We start from the raw sequence: 21,939 nt of genomic DNA, 5'->3' as shown, positions 1-21,939 counted from the left end.
TGGTTTTGTGGGACACACATTTGGGGAACTCAACCCCGGAAATCAAAATAGATTATCAGGTGCTTATCTCATTCCTATTGTAGGATCTTGTGGGCAGAGGTCTTGTGTCTCTCACATTCAACCGTGACCACATGTACACAAATGTAGTGACCTTTTGAGGAACTCCATGCACCCCAAGTCCCTACACAGTAACCTGAATCAAACAATAACCTGAATGTAGCTCTTCCTGGGATGTTTAAGACAGAGAGTTCTGTGCTTTTGTTATCAGCCCGTCATTTTGCATGGAAATACATTTGTGACTCAAATTTTATAACGAGACTTGACACTGCAAATATGATTTCCAGGTAAAAAAAACCCTTCCAATGGTCCAAGGGCACAGGGTGATAACTTGGCAAAAAGCACCAGGTAAGGTGAACCAGGTGAATCCACAACCCAGGTGAAAGGAGAGCTGAGCTATTTTTTTTTGCTTCCAATCTAATCACAGTCTGTTTTAGCCTTATACTTTTAATGTGAGAAAGTGGGGGGAGATTTAATAAGAATCTGAGGGGTGACTTTTTCACACAAAGGGGGGTGGGTGTATGGAACGAGCTATCAGAGGAGGTAGTTGAGGCTGGGACTATCGCAATGTTTAAGTAACGTTTAGATAGGTCTGTGGATAGGACGGGTTTAAGTCAAGAGAGTTTATTGTCATGTGTCCCAAATAGGACAATGAAATTCTTGCTTTGTTGCAGCACAACAGAACATTGCAGTCATAAATAGAGATCAGATCAGTGTGTCCATATACCATAGAATTTATGTACATATATATATATATATATATATATATACACACACACACACATCAGTAAACAGATAAAGTGTAGGTTATGGGCCAAACGCAGGCAGATAGGACTAGTGTAGATGTGACATAAGTAAGTATAAGTTCATTTATTGTCACATACACTAATTGGCGTAGTGAAATTCACTGTCCAGGTCAGTCATACGATTTAAAAAAAGCAACAGACTCAAAACAGACATTTTAACATAAACATCCATCAGAGTGACATGTTGGTGGGTATAGAAACATAGAAAATAGGTGCAGGAGTAGGCCATTCGGCCCTTCGAGCCATTCAATATGATCATGGCTGATCATCCAACTCAGTATCCTGTACCTGCCTTCTCTCCATACCCCCTGATCCCTTTAGCCACAAGGGCCACATCCAACTCCCTCTTAAATATAGCCAATGAACTGTGGCCTCAACTACCTTCTGTGGCAGAGAATTCCACAGATTCACCACTCTCTGTGTGAAAAATGTTTTCCTCATCTTGGTCCTAAAAGGCTTCCCCCTTATCCTTAAACTGTGTGACCCCTTGTTCTGGACTTCCCCAACATCGGGAGCAATCTTCCTGCATCTAGCCTGTCCAACCCCTTAAGAATTTTGTAAGTTTCTATAAGATCCCCTCTCAATCTCCTAAATTCTAGAGAGTACCAGCCGAGTCTATCCAGTCTTTCTTCATATGAGCAGTCCTGACATCCCAGGAATCAGTCTGGTGAACCTTCTCTGCACTCCCTCTATGGCAATAATGTCCTTCCTCAGATTTGGAGACCAAAACTGTACGCAACACTCCAGGTGTGGTCCCACCAAGACCCTGTACAACTGCAGTAGAACCTCCCTGCTCCTATACTCAAATCCTTTTGCTATGAATGCTAACATACCATTGGCTTTCTTCACTGCCTGCTGCACCTGCATGCCCACTTTCAATGACAGGTGTACCATGACACCCAGGTCTCGCTGCATCTCCCCTTTTCCTAGTCGGCCACCATTTAGATAATAGTCTGCTTTCCTGTTTTTGCCACCAAAATGGATAACCTCACATTTATCCACATTATACTGCATCTGCCAAACATTTGCCCACTCACCCAGCCTATCCAAGTCACCTTGCAGTCTCCTAGCATCCTCCTCACAGCTAACACTGCCCCCAGCTTAGTGTCATCCGCAAACTTGGAGATATTGCCTTCAATTCACTCATCCAGATCATTAATATATATTGTAAATAGCTGGGGTCCCAGCACTGAGCCTTGCGGTACCCCACTAGTCACTGCCTGCCATTGTGAAAAGGACCCGTTTACTCCTACTCTTTGCTTCCTGTTTGCCAGCCAGTTCTCTATCCACATCAATACTGAACCCCCAATGCCGTGTGCTTTTAAGTTTGTATACTAATCTCTTATGTGGGACCTTGTCGAAAGCCTTCTGGAAGTCCAGATACACCACATCCACTGGTTCTCCCCTATCCACGCTACTAGTTACATCCTTCGAAAAATTCTATAAGATTCGTCAGACATGATTTACCTTTTGTGTAAATCCATGCTGACTTTGTCCAATGATTTCACCACTTTCCAAATGTGCTGCTATCCCATCTTTAATAACTGACCCTAGCAGTTTCCCCACTACCGATGTTAGACTAACTGGTCAAATCCTTTTGCTATGAATGCTAACAAACCATTGGCTTTCTTCACTGCCTGCATGCCCACTTTCAATGACTGGTGTACCATGATTAGGAGACCAAAACTGTACGCAATACTCCAGGTGTGGTCTCACCAAGACCCTGTACAACTGCAGTAGAACCTCCCTGCTCCTATACTCAAATCCTTTTGCTATGAATGCTAACATACCATTGGCTTTCTTCACTACCTGCATGCCCACTTTCAATGACTGGTGCACCATGATTAGGAGACCAATACTGAACGTATGGGCATGATGGGCCGAAGGGTCTGTTTCCAGGCCGTGTGACTGACTTCTATTCCACAAGAGGCCAGTCGCCGTCTCCTGGAGCCTCGCCCCGCCCGGTCCCAGCCGCAGCCCCGCCCACCGCACCCGCACAGCCGGGGAGAGGGGAGCGGGGAGGCCGAGGCCCGGGGGATGAGCCTAGGCCGGACGGGGAGAAGCCAGGCCCGAGGCCGGGGAGTGAACCCAGGGAGCCTGGGGCCCGGGTATGTCGGAGGCCGAGTGCCGGCGCTGGATCTCCGAGGCCATCGAGTGGCTGCGGGCGCGGAAGGCCCGGCCTGACCAGGAGCGGATCTGCGCCATGGTGCAGCGGCGGCATGGGGTGTCTCCCGGCCGCACCCGGCGCCAACTCGAGCGGCTGCTGCGCTCCCGGGCCCTGCTGCGGGTCCGCTACAAGGGCTCGCACTCGTACCGTAACGCGAGCCCGGGGTCTGGGCCTGGAGCTGGGCCCGAGCCTGAGCCTGGGCCCTCGGGTGGCAGCAGCAGCCCGGCCACGCGGGACCGGGACCGGGACAGGGACCGGCCGCGCCCGCCGCCCCCTAGTGTGGTGCTGACCCGGGCCCGGCACAAGGAGCAGCAGGTGGCCCGGGCCCGCGGCGGCGGCGGCGGCGACAGCAGCAGCAACAGCCCGGCGCCCGAGGCCGAGGGGAAGCGGCGGCTCACACCCACTGACAGCGGCCCTGAGCGCAAGGTGGGCACCCTTGGGTGGGGTGAGGGGGTACTGGGTGCCCCTTGGGTGTGGGGGGGGTGACAGGGTGCCCCTGGGGTACTGGGTGATAGGGTGCCCCTTGGGTGGGTGGGGTGGGGGGTACTGGGTGACAGGGTGCCCCTTGGGTGGGGTGAGGGGTACTGGGTGCCCCTTGGGTGTGGGGGGGGGTGACAGGGTGCCCCTGGGGTACTGGGTGATAGGGTGCCCCTTGGGTGGGTGGGGTGGGGGGTACTGGGTGCACCCTTGGGTGGGGTGAGGGGTACTGGGTGCCCCTTGGGTGTGGGGGGGGGGTGACAGGGTGCCCCTGGGGTACTGGGTGATAGGGTGCCCCTTGGGTGGGTGGGGTGGGGGTACTGGGTGCCCCTTCGGTGGGGAGTGACAGGGTGCCCCTTGGGTGGGTGAGGTGGGGGGGGGAGTGACAGGGTGCCCCTTGGGTGTGTGGGGTGGGGGGGGGGGGTGACAGGGTGCCCCGGGTGGGGTGCGGGTACTGGGTGGGCACAGGGTGTCCAGAGTAGGGGAGGGGAGTGTGATTGGGTACCCAGGAGGGGTGGGTAGGCATCGGGTGCCTTTGAATGAGTTGACTGGGCACCCCAGGGTGGCAGTGTGGGGAGTAACAGGGTGCCCGAGGGTGTGAGGTGAGTTAGTGACCCAGGGTCTGTGATGAGGGGTGACTGGCTACCCTTGGGCTAGGGGTCCAGTGTGGGAGGGTGGGCCTGGAGTGTGTCTGGCAGTGGGTACGTGGAGCGTGTGGGTGCGGGCTGGGAATGTGAACATTCACTCTGTGTGATGCAGAGAACGCCGTGACACACATCAACGCTCAGTGCTGAAAGTGGAAGCTGCAGTTTAGAAGCAACATTAAAGAGGAAGTGACAGCTAGCAGGAAACAGATTAATAAACATGGGCCTTTGCTAGATGATTTGTACAGGGATCGGCACTGGGCCTCAGCCGTTTGCAGCTTTTGTTATCCCTGGGATAAGTTTGCTGATGATCCAATGTAGAGGTAAAGCTGGTAGTTGCCGCTTCACGGCGCCAGAGACCAGATTTCGATCCTAAACACGGGTGCTGTCTGTGCGGAGTTTTCATGTTCTCCCTGTGACTGCATGGGTTCATCCCACATCCTAAAGACGTGCAGGTTTCTAGATGAATAATTCTCTGTAAATTGCCCCCTGGCGTGCAGGGACTGGATGTGAAAAGTGGGATAACACAGAACTTGTGTGAATGGGTGATCGATGGTCAACGTGCACTGGGTGGGCTGAAGGGCCTGTTTCCATGCTGTATTTCTAAACTAAAGTAAAGATGGGGAGGAAAGTATCTTAAGACAAAGGAGCAGGTCTTAGGCCATTCAGCCCATCGAGTCTGCTGCTCCATTCGATCATGGCTGATCTATTTGGCCCACTCATCCCATTCTCCTGCCTTCTCCCTGTAACCTTAAACAAGAACCTATCTATCTCTGCTTTCCTTCACAAAGTAAGTTTATCAAGATGACACGAGGAGGGGAAATGGACCTATTGTTTACAACTCATGTTTGTTGACCTGTGGTGAGATGGCAAAACTTTGCATTGTGGAAAACTGTAGTACAGACCGTTCCTCAGGTACGCCACCCCAGCTGTATGCAGAGTGGGGAGGGAGGGTTGTCTGCATCTAAATGGCGAAGGGGTACAGAACTCTGGGATCTAATGGATGATTCAACAAACACGACTACATGTATTCAGCAAGGAACCGGGAAAGGTATCAGAATGTCACTGTTTGTGGATGGGGGAATTGAATACTAGGAAGGAACTGCAGATGCTGGTTTAAACCAAAGACTGGAGAAGGGTCAATAGAAGGGTCTTGATCTGAAATGTCATCCATTCCTTCTCTCCAGAGATGCTGCCTGTCCCGCTGAGTTACTCCAGACACCAAGGTAGGGAGGTCTGTTTCAGTTATACAGGGCTTTGTACTCTGCTGATAAATAGTGTAGCTTCCTCTCTAGCTATTGTTAAATGTAGAAGCAAGGAACTGCAGATGCTGATTTACAAACAAAAAGACCCAAAATGCTGGAGTAACTCAGCGGGTCAGGCAGCATCTGTGGAGAACATGGATAGGTGACGTTTCACAGAGTACTGGAGTAACTCAGTGGGTCAGGCAGCACCTCTGGAGAAGGTAGATAGGTGATGTTTCTGGTCGGGACCCTTCTTCAGGAACGTGGGTAGGTGACGTTGCGGATTACTTGTTCTCAACTCAACACTGTTGCTCTGTTTTCCTGCAGAAGACCAGGAGAACAAAGGAGGCCGAGCCGTCGGACAGCGAAGGAAGTGATGAAGAAAAGGCGGCTGCAACGAAAGATGTGGAGTTGAGGAGGCAGGTGCCGCGTGAGGCGCAGAATGACGTGGAGACCGCCAGCGATGGCGGGAGTGAAGAAGGCGAGGAGAGCCCCGCCAAATCACCCGCTGTTGAAGACACCGGTGAGGAGCTGTCCTCTGAAGAGCAGCTCGAAGTGCCTACAGCTGCGGGGCAAGGCCCGTCGCAGTCCCCAGGCCATGAGACCAAGGACGTCACTGGTGCTGAGCCGGGACAAGAGGCCGAGGAGCAAGAGAGGGGGCAAGTGGACCTCTCCCCGAACATCGTGGGTGAAACGAGCTCTTCAGACGTCTCTGTCCCCGTGGAGGGAGCCTGTGGAGACCCGCACGTCCAGGAGCCTGGCATTCACCAAGGTAACATAGACATAGTCATAGCGAAGTTAGCTGGCGTAGCTCAGCGGGACAGGCAGCATCTCTGGCAGAAGACCCTTCTTCCAACACTCATAGTCATAGCATTATACAGCATAGAAAGAGGCACTTCAGCCCATCCTGTCCGAGATGACCTTCACACCTATCCACACTAATCCTGAGGGGTAACTTATTTTACACAATGTGGGGTGGGTGTATGGAACAAGCTGCCAGAGGAGGCAGGTACATGTATAGGACAGGTTTACAGGGATATGGGCCAAACGCGGGCAGGTGGGACTAGTGCAGCTGGGATATGTTAGTTGGTGTGGGAAAGTTGGGCTGAAGGGCCCGTTTCCATGCTGTGTGACTTTGAGTTCAGTAAACTATTGCCGCACAATCCCCGAGTAGTACAAACATAGAAACATAGAAATTAGGTGCAGGAGTAGTGCATAGAAATAGTCCATTAAGACCGCACTTAAGTGTCAGTAGATTTTGGTGCTATTTACAAAGTCCAGTCCGGTCCGCGCGCTTGGTCTCCTGGAGCAGTCTCGCCTCCAGCCGTCGCCTCCGTGCGGATCGTCCAGCGAGCCGTCCGTCGTCCCTCTCCTGAATCTGTGGAATTCTCTGCCACAGAAGGCACTGGATGTTTTCAAGAGAGAGTTAGATTTAGCTCCCAGAGAGTTGTGAATCTGTGGAATTCTCTGACACAGAAGGCAGTGGAGCCCAAATTCACTGGATGTTTTCAAGAGATGTTTTAGCTCTTGGGGCTAACGGAATCAAGGGATATGGGGAAAAAGCAGGAACATGGTACTGATTTTGGATGATCAGCCGTGATCGTATTGAATGGCGGTGCTGGCCCGAAGGGCTGAATGGCCTACTCCTGCACCTATTTTTCTATGTTTCTATGTTCTATGTTTCCTCGCCCCATCCACCTTCAGCCTTTGTGCCCCGTGGCTGCCTCCCACAGCTGAGCTTGAGGGTGTGGATGGAAGGCAAGGCTCCGGTCCACTCTCACCGTCTCCACCATCACCGGCTTCCTCCGCCATCCTCTGTGGTTCTCTGGACCTCCGCGGGACGAGCAGAGGCCGGCTCGGCGGCTCCCTCTACAGGCCGCGACCCTTCCCTCCGCCCGCGTGGCCCGCTGAAGCAATCGTGCTAAATGCCACCTTCGTCACCCTCTCTCAGCCTGTGTCCCCGCTGTATTGGTGAAGATCGCACCCATATGTTACACTCAGCCTCTGGTTTGTGTCCTGTTTTGTGCCGCAGGTGAGGCAGGAGTAGACGGGGGAACGTTTGATCAGCTCAGTCTCGCGGACCGTGACACTGAGGCGGTACCCCAGTGCATGGACAATGTGAGTACATTTCACACACTACCTCTCGCAGCGTCCATGATTCTGTGACTCTCCCTCGCTCTCTCCAGGGGCGGTGTTAATGGATTTATCTTTCAGTTTGGAGACCTTTCGTCCGGGCAGAGCCAGAGCCGACAAAATGTCTTAGCCCCGGCATTCCCTCTCTCTCTATCCCTCTCCCACCCAAGTCGCACTAGCTTCTCATTTTCACCCTACAAGCAGCTTACAATGGCCTGTTTCCTTTATCATCGTTACTTTTTTGCACATCTTTTATTCATTATTTTTTATCTCTCCACATCATCGTCTATATCTCTCGTTTCCCTTATCCCTAAGGGATCTGAAGAAGGATCTCAATAGACAATAGATGCAGGAGTAGGCCATTCGGCCCTTCGAGCCAGCACCGCCATTCAATGTGATCATGGCTGATCATCCCCAATCAGTACCCCGTTCCTGCCTTCTCCCCATATCCCCCGACTCCGCTATTTTTAAGAGCCCTATCTAGCTCTCTCTTGAAAGCATCCAGAGAACCTGTCTGCACCGCCCTCTGAGGCAGAGAATTCCCCAGACTCACCACTCTCTGTGAGAAAAAATGTTTCCTCGTCTCTGTTCTAAATGGCTTACTCCTTATTCTTAAACTGTGGCCCCTGGTTCTGGTCTCCCCCAATATCTCAACCCGAAACGTCACCCATTCCTTCTCTCCAGAGATGTTGCCTGTCCCACTGAGATATACTCCAGATTTTTATGTCTATCTTCACCTTAACTCTGGTTCACTTCCCACAGATGCTGCCTGACCTGCTGAATGTTTCCAGCATTCTCTCTTTCTACTTTAGATTTTCAGCATCTGCAGTTTTTATGATTTTGGCATGTAGTCGGTTGCGGACAAATAAAAGAACCTTGAGTGTATTCTTCAAGGCAGCAGGATAGGTGAAAGAAATGGTTTCTTGCCACGTCCCAAAGACGTGCAGGTTTGTAGGTGAATTGGCCTGTAAATTGTCCCTAGAGCGTAGTGATCGCTGGTCAGCACGAACTCCATGGGCAGAAGGGCCTGTTTCTTCCCACATCCCAAAGATGTGCGGGTTTGCAGATCAACTGACCTTTATAAATAAGTATGTATTGAGAGGATGCGAAAGTGTGATAACATGGAACTAGTGTGAACAGATGTTCGATGTGGGCTGAAGGGCCTGTTTCCTTGCTGTATCTCTAAACTAAGTATTTCCTCTTTCCAGAGACACCCTGCTGCGCGTGATCAGGGGACTTGCCATCAGCCTGAACCCCAAACGAGTGAAGGTAGGAGATGTTTGAGATGCTGCATTTCCTGCTATGGCCATAAGATATAGAAGCAGACTTAGGCCATTCGGCCCATCGTGTACTCTGCGATTCAATCATGGCTGATCTATCTTTACCTCTCAACCCCATTCTCTTGCCTTCTCCCCATGGACGTTGGTAAGGCCACATTTAAAGTATTGTGTTCAGTTCTGAGCACCATGTTATTGGAAAGGTGTTGTCAAGCTGGAAAGGGTACAGAGATGATTTACGAGGATGTTGCCAGGACACGAAGGTCTGAGCTACAGGGAGAGGTTGAGTAGGCTGGGACTCTTCCTTGGAGTGCAGGAGGATGAGGTGATATTGTCGAGGTGTATAAAATCATGAGATAAATAGATTGGGTAGATGCACAGAGATGGGGATTTGAGCACACGAGGACATAGGTGAAGGGGAAACGATTTAATGGGAATCTGAGGGGTAACTTTTTCACACAAAGGGTGCTGGGTGTATGGAATGAGCTGCCAGAGGTGGTAGTTGTGGCTGGGACTATCCCAACACTTAAGAAACATTTAGATAAGTACATGGATAGGACAGGTTTGGAGGGATATGGGCCAAACGCAGGCACGTGGGACTAGTGTAAAAATCAAATTAATCTAGATTCAAGAATTGAATACTGAAGATGTGCTGGCTTTGGCGAGGGTCCAGAGGAGGTTTACAAGAATGATCCCAGGAATGACGGTTAACTTATGATGAGCGTTTGACGGCACTGGGCCTGTACTCACCGGAGTTTAGAAGAATGAGGGGGGACCTCGTTGAAACGTACAGAATTGTGAAAGGCTTGGATAGAGTGGATGTGGGAGGATGTTTCCACTAGTTGGAGAGTCTAGGACCAGAGGGCATGGGCTCGGAATTAAAGGACGTTCTCTTAGGAAGTAGATTAGGACGAATTTCTTTACTCAGAGGGTGGTGAATCTGTGAAATTCATTGCCACAGAAGGCTGAGGAGGCTGTCAATGGGCGGAGATAGATTCTTGATCAGTACGGGTGTCAGGTTATGGGGAGAAGGCAGGAGAATGGGGTTAGGAGGGAGAGATAGATCAGCCATGATTGAATGGTGGAGTAGACTTGATGGGCTATTGTAACACCTGACTCTGCTACTGTCTCTTGTCACCTTGTGACGTGATTACACAACGTCATGCCGTGGTTGCGTCATCGCGTCGGCAGTAAGCAGGGCCGCGCATGCGCGCGGCGGGACGCACGGTCCGAGGGCGGCGCGGGCTCCGGCCAGTGGTCAGCGGCGGCCGGGTGAGGAGAGGGAGGGAGAGCGAGGGACCGGCGGTTGGCCCGCACCACATGGCAGTGGTCAGCGGCGGCCGGGAGAGGGGAACCTGCGGCTGGCCCGCAGCGCACGGTACTGGGCGGCAGGGGGCGCCGCAATGGGCGGGCGGTTGGTGGGCGACGGCCTGAGTGACGGCAGTCAACGCCAATAGGAAGAGGGGAGGGCGTCTAATTGACAGCGGGATCAGCCAATGGGGAGCGAGGGGAGGCGGTTGCACGCTGTGTGACAGCGGGCACCGCCAATGAGGACCAGGGGGGCGGGCCGTGTGGCGGTGGGATCAGCCAATGGGTAGCGAGGGGGAGGCGGGTCTACGCTGTGTGACGGCGGGCTCCGCCAATGGGTATCTGTGGGCGGGCCGTGGCGGTGGGATCAGCCAATGGGTAGCGAGGGGGAGGCGGGTCTACGCTGTGTGACGGCGGGCTCCGCCAATGGGTATCTGTGGGCGGGCCGTGGCGGTGGGATCAGCCAATGGGGAGCGAGGGAAGGCGGGTCCACGCTAAACGTGGCGGGGCTCCCCAGCTCATGTGACCAGAGCCGCTGACGTCACGGGTCTAGCAGCTGAGGTGACCGGATGTCAGTGCTGAAGCTCCTGGAACACCTGCACTCCACTGCAGAAGATGCAACTCCAGCGCAGTCGATGCAGTGCATGCAACTCCAGTGCAGTTGATGCCGTCTGAAGAAGAGTCTCGACCTGAAACGTCACCCATTCCTTCTCTCCAGAGATGCTGCCTGTCCCGCTGAGTTACTCCAGCATTTTGTGTCTATCTCCAGTGCAGTTGATGATGCGCATGGAGCCCCATTGTAGTAGATACTGTACGTGTAACTAGAGTGCAGATGATGTAAGTCGCGTTGTTGCAGCCAGTACCACGACTGCCGCTCCATTGCGGCCTTTGCAGTGCCTGTCGCTTAATTGCTGGTGCCACGCCTGTCGTTCGGTTGCAGCCCGTTCCTGTGCATGTCGGTGTGGGACGACAGATGGCACAATGGGCTAAGTGTTCGGCTGGCAACCGGAAGGTAGCTGGTTCGAACCCCGCTTGGAGTGCATACTGTCGTTGTGTCCTTGGGCAAGACACTTCACCCACCTTTGCCTGTGTGTGTCCTTGGGCAAGACACTTCACCCACCTTTGCCTGTGTGTGTGGATGTAATTATGTGAAGCACTTTGGGGTCAATGCAAGTTGACTAAAAATGTGCTATATAAATAAATAAATTTAAATTTAATTTAAATTAAATTTAAATTTAATGTCGGTCCATTGCCTTGGGTGTCATGCAACAGCCCGTAGTTCAGTTCAGTTTATTGTCACATGTACCGAGGTACAGTGAAAAGCTTTTGTTGCACGCTAACCAGCCAGCAGAAAGACAATACATGATTGCAATCGAGCCGTTGCTCAGTCCGGTCTGGAGCCTCGTATCTGCATTATTTCTGCCCTGCTTTCAGGCTGCCCAAAATGAGTAATGGATAGGAAATGTTTAGAGGGGAGATGGGCGTGGGATTAGCTCAGTAAGACAATGTGGACAGCAGACGTCAGATGTGCCACAGGACCGGTTTTGCTGCTGTGTGCCCCGGTGTCTGTTGTTTTTGAGCTGTCGTTCCATTTAAAACAAGATATTGGGAAAGGAAAGTACCTGTGTCAACATTGATCTTGTACTTTCACTTGAGGGTAAATAAGGCTTGGAATGAAGTTTTTTTTTAGACACAGTTGGCTCGCCCTAGGTTTCTGCTTTAACAAGGTGTGGCACTTGAATCCTACCTTGGGGGCCTTTTTATTTCATTTAATTCAGAGATGCAGTGTGGAAACAGGCCCAAACGAGTTTCATTTCTTCATTTCATCTTCTGTACGAGTTTAATTTGGAGATGCAGCGTGGAAACAGGCCCACTGGGTCCACACCTACTAAATTGCCGCTGGTGTGTTGGGGATAGGTGAGAAAGTGGGATAATATAGCACTAGTGTGAGCTACCAGCTGCGTCAGTGTACCACCCTGGGCAGGACGTGGGAATGCAGCAACTAGGTGAACCAGTTACCAAACCATCAGCATTTCCACTTAATCAGTGAGCAGACTATCTGAGTTTTACTGTAATCATGAAAGACAAATTAAAATTGAAGTATTTGCATTGATGTATTTGCAATTTAAATGAATTAATATGATCCAGCATCAAACAAGACTGTCTGCTGCTTTTTATTACAAATTATACAACATATATTTTACATTTATGGCACTCTGTTTCATGTGATGACAGTGTCTGGATTTGTCTGTCATCTGTAAGCATGAGTGTCTCCAAACCAGATTGCCACGGCACAATCCCTTCAGAAATGAACAGGTGTGCTCACAATTGTATCGTCTATTATTGTTAGAAACACTCTTCAAACTTGCTAACTCAGGTTGAAGGGTGTCCGGTTATTTTGATTTATTAATTTAATGAAGCTTTTCATGGAACTGAAGAGCAGTCATGTGATCGGAGCAGAGATAGGCCATTCGACCCCCATCAAGTCTACTCCGCTATTCAATCATGGCTGATCTATCTCTCCCTCCTAGCCCCATTCTCCTGTCTTCTCCCCATGACCCCTGGCACCCATACTAATCAATAAATCAAGCTGTGTGACTTGGTGTGGGCTGGAGTTGCTGCCCCAATAAACCCTCACTTATTGTGAATTGAAACTTATCCCAGGCAATAGGACTGAGCAGGGAATAAGGCACAGAGCAGGATTTCTCACCACGACTTGTACCCAGGGGCTACCCGTCACTTTCTCTACACTTGGACTTTCACTTCATCTTGTTAGGAAGACACAATGCCTTAAGAAGAGAAAACTAATTCTCAGGAACAATGCTAGTCAAATTTAATCAAAGTAAACTTTTTCACAATGTTAAACCTTTGGACCTATGTTTCAATACTTACCAGCCGTTCAGTATTTACTTTAATACAACAATGGCAGTTTTCACCTTTATAAATGCTGTTTCCAGGAACAATTCTTTGGCAACAATTAATATCTGTCTGATTATTTCCACTTAGAGTCATAGTGTGATACAGTGTGGAAACAGGCCCTTCAGCCCAACTTGCCCACACCGGCCAACCTGTCCCAGCTACACTAGTCCCACCTGCTTTCGTTTGGCCCATATCCCTCCAAACCTGTCCTATCCATGTAACTATCTAACTGTTTCTTAAACGCTGGGATAGCCCCAGCCTCAACTACCTCCTCTGGCAGCTTGTTCCATACACCCACCACCCTGTGTGTGAAAAAGTTACTCCTCAGATTCCTATTAAATGTTTTCCCCTTCACCTTAAACCTATGTTCTCTGATCCTCGCTTCACCTACTCTGGGCAAGATGCTGCCTGTCCCACTGAGTTCCTCCAGCATTTTGTGTCTATCTTTGATGTAAACCAGCGTCTGCAGTTCCTTCATACTTATTTCCAAATTGCTCCTTTCCCTTATTCCCCTTCCCGTCCAATTTGTTGTCACCTCTGCGCACTCCTCCCAGGCTCTCTGTATGTCTCCATTCTGGCCCTGGCACATTCTTGCTAATTATTGCTCCTCCACTGGTGGCCTCCCTTTAAGCCGCATAGCTCGTAGCAGTTGACATCTCGATCGTTCCACCCAGCTTCCAAGCAGCTCTTTAAAATCATGTCTTGGCCAAGATTTTGATCATCTCCTTATGTTTAAATTTCTTTGATTGCATTGAGATGTTTTATTACGTTAAAAGGGATTATATATTTTTGGCAGTGTGCCTCTTTCTATGCAGCCATGTGTAGTCTCTGGTGTCATTGCCTCTCTGATAGTATTTCAATGTACTGTATAGTCTGCTGTGAACGATACCTCCTTAGGCACAGGAGGATCACCTCTTATTTGAAGTTTTTGAACTCCAAATGTTGTTTGATCTTTCCTTTTGCTTCCTGCTAATGCAGATGTTGGATATGAGGGTTAATCTCCGATTACCAAAGACAGCTTTGTAGCAGAGTCAAATAAAGCTGTATTTCTATTGCTGGTTCTGTAAGTGACAGCCAGAACTGCCTAATATATAACATATTATTTTTGGATACATGATAAGGGAATAATGTTTGGTGCAAGGTAAAAAGCCAGCAAAGTCCAATCAAGGATTGTCCGAGGGTCACCAAAGAGGTAGATAGTGCTGAAATACTATTTACCTCATCAGTGACCCTTGGACTATCCTTAATCGGACTTTTCTGGCTTTACCTTGCACCAAACATTATTCCCTTATCATGTATCTATACACTGTAAATGGATCGATTGTAATCATGTATTGTCTTTCTGCTGACTGGTTAGCGTGCAACAAAAGCTTTTCACTGTACCTCGTTACACTTGACAATAAACTAAACTGAACTAGTGGATGCAATTCGGATGCAATTTATAGTCATATGCACACGTAGGGTGAAACACAGCAGGTGTACTTGTGTGTACGACAGTAAAGTAAATTCAACTGTATCCAAAACTAACATGGACGGCTCCGTAGCACAGCTGGTAGAGCTGCAGCCTCACAGCGCCAGTGACCCAGGTTTGATTCTGACCTCAGGTGCTGTCCATGTGGAGTTTGTACGTTCTCCCCATGACCGTGGGTTTTCCTCGAGAGCTCCGGATTCCTCCCGCACTCCAAAGATGTACAGGTTTGTAGGTTAATTGGCTTGGTGTAAATGTAAATTGTCTCTAGTCTGCTTCTTGCGTAAAGTTGTAGGTCAACTTGTTCTATTTGATCTATTTGTTTATGCACGTAGGGTTGATTGCATTAGTCGACACAGGGTGGACCACATGAAGGTTGCAATCTCCCACCCCATTGCCCCTAGTGTGTGTGTGTGTGTAGAGTAATGATAGTGTATGGAGATTGCTAAGATAGAAAATGCTGGAGTAACTCAGCAGCATCTCTTCTCTCTCCTCCCATGGTATTTGTTCTCAGTCAGAGGATTAGATTAGATTTATTATTGTCCGGGGTACAGTGAAAAGCTTTGTTTTGCATGCTATCCAAACAGACCAGATGGACCATGCATAAATACGATCAAGTCAAACTCAAATACAATGTGTGGAGCTAACGGGAAGATACAGAGTGCAGAATATAGTTCAGATATCAGTATATTATAGCATCAGTTCCAGAGACAACGTCCAATTTCTGCAATGGGGTGGAGGTGAATTGGATAGAGCATTTCTTTGTTGGTTTTCCAGCGCTGCAGAATGCAATAAAGCATGTCGGTCGGGGGCCTGCACTCCTGTGCCCCTGGCAGCGCTGAATTCAGCTGCATTTCTGCCACAGCCAAAGCATTCTTTAACGCACCGCACAATGACCCATTAGCACGCCTCTCCTGTGCCAAGTGGCCTCAAAACTCCTTGTGTAACTCCTTTCTAAATCCTTCATACTTTGGAACCCTTCTGTGAAACCTCCCCTTAGATTTCCCATTCGTGAGGACTGTGAGGCCAATTACTTTTGTGAAGGAAGCCAGCTGCAGATGCTGGCTTGCATCAAAAATAGCCACAAAATGCCGGGGGAGCTCAGCGGGTCAGGGTGCATCTCTTGAGAAAAAGGATAGGTGACGTTTCGGGTCGAGGCACGTCTTTTCTTCAGCGTTGCTGCCTGACCCGCTGAGTTACTTCAGCATTTAGTGTCCAGGCCAATTTCTTTTGATTTTTGCTGGTGTTGGAATCTGAAATATTTGTGTGGTTCTGATTCTATTTGTTATGTGCTATGAATTGTAATCTGGTGGCCCACATCTTCCCCATATTGGTTTGATATCTGTTAAACCACTCCTAGTCTGCAGAAGCTTCTTCATCATTTACTGATGTGATTGTACATAGCGAGATCTACCCTGATTTAGTCCTGCCATATCCCAAAGCTTACAACTGTGACAGTTTGTGTCGCAAAGCACAGGATTTACACTAAATATTTACATTTTAAACAGTAAAATTGAAGAGACTAGAAAATATTTTAAACAATTGTAAGCGGTTAAGAGAGTTGGAAACAGGGTGGAAACAGTCCCTTTGGCCCACCGAGCCCTCGCAACTAACGATCACCCATACACTCGTTCTATCCAACACACGGGACAATTTACAGAAGCCAATTAACCTACAAACCTGCACATCTTTGGAAAGTGGGAGGAAACCAGAGCACCTGGAGAAAACCCACGCGGTCACAGGGAGAATATTTTTTATATGTTTTTATATTTTTTATATATATATATATATATATATAAAAATTATAGATTTAAAGACATGGGTGACTGTGATTCACCAGATGTCTGCTGCCTAAAGTCTGATGTTTGTATTTTACTCTTGTTTTAGCAGTTCCTGAGGTTGGCGGTGCTTCCTGTCTACTTACGCCATCGGCTTCTCCAGTAGAGATGGTTCCTGAAGAGAACGGCCCCACAGATAGACACCTGTAAGTAACACACTCTTGTAGAGTTCACGGCTCCCATTACCTTTTGTACTGCCTATCCTTATCTATGATCCAGTAGCCTTGCACATTCGGCGTTGCCTGCCTGTGTAACTTCAACCGCGAATGAATCATGATGTCCCACTCACACCCCGTCGGTCCATTCTCTCGTTTCACAAAACCTCAGTACACGTGACAATATAATAAACTGAATTTGACATGGTAACCCCAACGTAGCATTGCCTATTATCTGTGTTTCCGCCATCTCAGCCACTTCTTCACCTACATCTCTTTTGCATCTCAGTTGGTTGAGGAGCAAGTGCGGTCAGGCTTAGGTGGAGATGTGAATTAGAAAGGTATTTAGAAGGTGGTTTATTCTTGGCTTCTTTGTTAACAGGCTGGAAGAGGAAGGGAAATCTGTAGACCCGACGGAATGGAGTATCGTTGACGTGGTGAATTATTTTAAAGCAGCCGGATTCCCAGAGCAGGCCGTTGCTTTCGAGGATCAGGTGAGTGACTGGGTTAACATATGATGAGCGTTAGACGGCACTGGGCCTGTACTCGCTGGAGTTTAGGTGAGGGGGTACCGCATTGAAACATACAGTATAGTGAAAGGCCAGGGTAGAGTGAACGTGGTCAGGATATTTCCACTGGTGGGAAAGTCTAGCACCAGAGGCCAGAGCCTCAGAATAAAATAATGTACCTTTAGGAAGGAGATGAGGAGGTATTTCTTTAGTCAGACGGTGGTGAATCTGTGGAATTCATTGCCACAGACAGTTGTGGTGGCCAAGTCAATGGTTATTTTTAAGCAGAGGTTGACTGACTAGTAAGGATGTCAGGGGTTATGGGGAGAAGGCAGGAGAATGGGGTTAAGAGGGAAAGATAGATCAACCATGATTGAATGGCGGAGTAGACTTGATGGGCCGAATGGCCTTATTCTACTCCTAGAACTTATGAACTTATGAGTGCGAAGCCCTTCTTCAATTTCTGTGATATAGAATTTACAAGCAGTGCCAATGTTTCTATTTTCTGAATTCCTCAAGAAGTGTTTTATGGTTAAAGGTATTTTAAGTACAGAAAGATGCAAAACAAAGCTTTTCACTGTACATCTCATGTGACAATAATAAACTAATACCAATAAACTCTGCACTTAAAATCCCTTTAACCATAAAATCCCTGCTGAGTGCCCGATAGATGGAATGGAATTCTGCCACAAGGAAGCTGCTGTTAATTTACACTTGCTGTTCTTGCTTCATGGGTTCGACACGAGGGCTGTTTTATTTTCACTGGAACTAGTTACTGGTATTTGCAGCAAAATATTTTTTTACAAGAGGGGAGTGCCACCAAAACAGTTGGCTTACAACTAACTAAAATGGGTGCAAGATTAAATGTGTATGTGAGCACCCACCCCGTGTTCAATGGTAAACGCATCCAGCTGCCAGGAAGAGCATTTTATTTAAAACAGAGCATTGCAGTGGTTTCCCTCAGGCACATCCAAGGGGGCAACTGTAGGATTATTGCCAGATGCTCGTGGGCCACACATCAAGAGTTTAGTCTAGTTTAGAGATACAGTGTGGAAACAGGCCCACCGAGTCTGCACCAACAAGTCACAGTGAAATTTTAACACTATCCGACACACACTAGGGATAGTTTTACAATTATACCAAGCCAATTAACTTACAAACCTATACGTCTTTGGAGTGTGGGAGGAACTGAAGATTTTGGGGAAAACCCACGCAGAGGGGAGAACGTACAAACTCCGTACCGACAAGCACCCATAGTCAGGGTTGAACCCGGGTGTCTGGCGCTGTGAGGCATCTTGCCTCCCTAAGATGTCCCGGCAGTAAAGTCAGCAGCTGCAGAGTATCAACAATCGCAGCAGTTCCTGCAGAACACAGGTTTGGGAGTCTCTGTTCCTGAGTGCAGGTTGGTTCTCCTCTCTTCTTGCTTCATCGCTGATAGCAGCCATGTGTGGTATCTCTAGTTGAGGTGCAAGTGTGACGTTCAGCTGCTGCAAGTGAATGTACGCACACCGAGTAACCTGGTCTCATCATACGTACGTTGTGTTGCACTGGGCTTTGTAGTGAGGATTCTGAAAACAACATTATTCTCTTAAAGCGAGAGACAGGAGGAATGCAGATGCTGGTTTACAACAAAAAAAAACACCAGGCTGTGGAGTAATTCAGCGGGTCAGGCAGCATCTCTAGAGGACATGGACAGGTGATGTTTTGGGTCGTCCCATTTCCCCCTCCCCTAATCTCCTTGTATCCCTACACATTATTACACAAAACTGCCCTTGGTTCTGTTTTTGCACGTTTGCCAATGATTTTATACTTGCAGTAGTGATGGTTTGACGTGAGCAAGTAACCATCCAGCATATAATTGGGATGAGGGAGGAAACTAGCTCGATGTCAGGGAGAAAGTGCAGCCCCTACGCAGACAATACTGGGGGTCAGCTTCAGTCCTGGGGCCGTAACACAGTGACGCAGTGGGTCAACTGCTTCACCACCGTGGTTGTGGCTTCCAACCAGTGTCTCATACCCTTGGGTTGTAGCTGAGACAGAGGGCGTTGCCACCTGCGCCATTGAACAAGCATGCAAAGTCAATATAAACACGAGGAACCTCACTCATCCTGATGCATCATTGTATTGAAATTATTTTGTCCGTGGACAAATTTTAATCTTTTTTACTCCAGGAGATCGATGGCAAGTCCCTACTTCTAATGAAGAGGAATGATGTTCTGACGGGACTGGCAATTAAACTGGGGCCGGCACTGAAGATATACGAATTTCATATCAAGGTTCTACAATTGCATCATTTTAACAATGAGGCGCCATCTTGCTGACCTGCGTACACCATTGGCAGCAGAATGTTTGTCCGGCTCCCGTCTGCAAGCACGTCACTGCAGTCTCGCTTCAGTGTGCTCCCAAATGACACCCATGCTGTTTAAAGTGGAAGGAGGAGCGACACCAGGGATAAGAAGTTCATGGAAGAAAAGTACTGGGTTTCTTTAGTGTTTGGGAATTTGTTCTAGACTTTCCAACACTACCTGACACATCTGAAGTTGAGATGGTCTCAGTTCCAAGGTTTGGCTGCAGTCCTAGCGCTGGGGTCTGTAACCCATCTCTCTGCTGATGGTGGGGAATTACCCTGCTGGCCGAGGTGGGTGGGCTGTTCTGCAACAGGGCCAAGTGCCGTTCAAGCGTAAATGGAGGACTGCTCTGCAGGACTTGTTCTTCATCCTTTATGATGCGTGAGATGCACTTAGTGGGATTCTGCAAATAAACTAGAAAGCCCAAAGAAACTGGGCAAATATTAAACACACAGAGTATCTAATAGATGAAGCATCTTCCTACAGTCAGGTAGTAGCTGACTCTTCAACTGTAGCTTCATATTAACAGGAATCATCTTCAAGGTGAATATAAAATGTGCAGGAAGGAACTGTAGATGCTGGTGTAAACTGAAGTGCTGGAGTAACTCTTCTATCCAGAGATGTTGCCTGCCCTGCTAAGTTACTCCAGCATTTTGTGTCTATCCTAAATATAAAATGAGCCCATAATGATGCGATGGGCTCATCACAAACATCATCTCTGTGCTTTGTCTTCTGACCTTTACATCCTCCTTAAATTTGTCACTTTGAAGCTTTACTTCGAGTTACAAGGTTGTTACTGGTGTTTCTTGTGTATTTTTAAAGATTTTATTATTTTAGAAAAGTGTATGTTCCAAAATGCAATGAAAGCCTTAAATTTGAAATCTTGAGAGCAGGGGGGTTCATGACTGTGTGTTGTCTCATGCAGGATTCATGCAGGTGTGCCTGTCAAGTAATCTGCCACGTTTACAAAAATATATTTATATTATATCGTGCTTCTGCTTGCTGTTTTTCTATTATAAATTCCAATATATCTATACAATAGAATCTGAATGACTAAACTTCTCATATTATATCCACAATCTTCTACGTTTTTGCGCTCCGACTATTAGGGAGATGTGCTTACAATATGTTGTTTACATTGGTAGTTTCCATACAAGGCTGGGTATGGATGGATAGCTAAATGAGGACAAGATGTCCACCTTTTAAAATGGGTACTGAGCTTTCCTTAATTCTGCATCATCTGAAATTATCGTCTTGATTTGTGAACTTGCGGGATATTAATTTGTACATATCTAATCAAACTCTTGGGTTATCAGGTTGGTGAAGTTTAACTACAGTCTTGTATAATGGATGTGACAGGTGTGACTAATTTTTTGTTTAAGAGGTGTTTCCATGTAATATTTGGAGGATTTTACAATTTAGAATATACCCTCTCAATCGATGGTCACGAATGGTTTTGTGAATGATTTTACTGTGTTTACTCTCGATTGACGGGTGACTTTGACCTTTTACATTTTGTGATTTAGTTTTCCCTCTAAGATCTTTCTCTGGTCTCCCCCATCAGTTTGGAAATGACTAAAGTTACAGTTCTGCTTTCATTTGCAGTTCAGTAGGAGGCACTTGATGGATTCTGTCTCACAGGTGTTTGTGTGTCAGTGAAATGTATTGGAAACTGAGTAAACCAGAAGGTGCCTTTAGACATGGCTGCTGAAAGCTGAGGATGAACAGGATGCTTCCCTATGTTAGCTAGAAGTTAACACCAATTAGGGTGGCGCAGCGGTAGAGATGCTGCGTCACGGCGCCAGAGTCCCGGGTTCCATCATATACAAATTGATACAACCATCTGGGAAGGTCAGGGCAGGGGACAGTCTGAAGAAGGGTCTCGACCCAAAACGTCACCCATTCCTTCTCTCCAGAGATGCTGCCTGTCCCGCTGAGTGTTTTATCCAGCATTTTGTGTCTATCTGGGGATACATTGCAAGGCTTGTGTAAAACAAATATTGCATATGTGTTGGGAATAGCTGAAAGTGGAAAGAAACTAATCGAAAGCTTCTCTCTGCCTCCACCCTTGTGCACCCTGTCCTAGATTCAAGTGTGGCTGGATAGTGGTTCAACTTTCCCTTTGCACTCCACATTTGCATGCTCTCTCCAGCATTGTCTTGCCAAGTTGGTTGTTGTACTTGAATTTTTATGGAAGCAGGGCTCCTTTACAGATGTGACTTTCTTTGCTCAAAGGTGCCGTAAATTGGCAGTGGGCTGCAGGCCTTTGCAATGCGCCTCCATGTGGAAGTATAGGATGGCTAGTTGCCAATTAGCTGGTCGTGTATCCCTTTCGTGGGATTGAATTGCAGATTGGAACTGAGATACAGAGCCTTGGTATCCCTTGTGCAAACACCAGCTGTCACTGCGCTTTATAAATGAGTGAAGAATTATTTGAATTTATAATAAATAATAAAAGCCATGTGTTTTGAATGGAATGCACAAAATGAATAGGTGGGTTTTTAGAGTTTATTCTTGCTAATTGAGATGCTTTAAGCAATAAGAATATTAAAATGAAATGTCTAATAAAAAATTGTTGATTCAAAATTA

The 21,939-nt window shown here is 48.0% G+C and overlaps 1 protein-coding gene across 1 annotated transcript; it reads left to right on the top strand.

The window, feature by feature from the left end:
* Positions 1-2,858: 2,858 nt before the first annotated feature.
* Positions 2,859-21,939, top strand: LOC116966068 (atherin-like). Its single transcript, XM_033012217.1, has 7 exons — positions 2,859-3,456; positions 5,723-6,167; positions 7,428-7,513; positions 8,737-8,797; positions 16,388-16,484; positions 16,876-16,987; positions 19,174-21,939. Exons 1-7 carry the CDS (start codon positions 2,974-2,976, stop codon positions 19,321-19,323), a joined length of 1,434 nt encoding a protein of 477 aa, XP_032868108.1. The 5' UTR covers positions 2,859-2,973; the 3' UTR covers positions 19,324-21,939.

Source organism: Amblyraja radiata, chromosome 35 (assembly GCF_010909765.2).
Source record: "Amblyraja radiata isolate CabotCenter1 chromosome 35, sAmbRad1.1.pri, whole genome shotgun sequence".
Lineage (NCBI taxonomy): Eukaryota > Metazoa > Chordata > Chondrichthyes > Rajiformes > Rajidae > Amblyraja > Amblyraja radiata.
Note: the sequence above shows the minus strand (reverse complement) of the source record. Positions and strands in the feature narration are given on the sequence as shown.

What these genes read in the sequence shown, in the direction of transcription:
- LOC116966068 (XM_033012217.1), top strand. Translation starts at nt 2,974, where the DNA reads ATGTCGGAGGCCGAGTGCCGGCGCTGGATCTCCGAGGCCATCGAGTGG. An exon ending in TACCCCAGTGCATGGACAAT is followed by an intron (nt 7,514 to 8,736) that starts GTGAGTACATTT and finishes TCCTCTTTCCAG; the next exon opens with AGACACCCTGCTGCGCGTGA. An exon ending in CCGTTGCTTTCGAGGATCAG is followed by an intron (nt 16,988 to 19,173) that starts GTGAGTGACTGG and finishes TTTTTACTCCAG; the next exon opens with GAGATCGATGGCAAGTCCCT.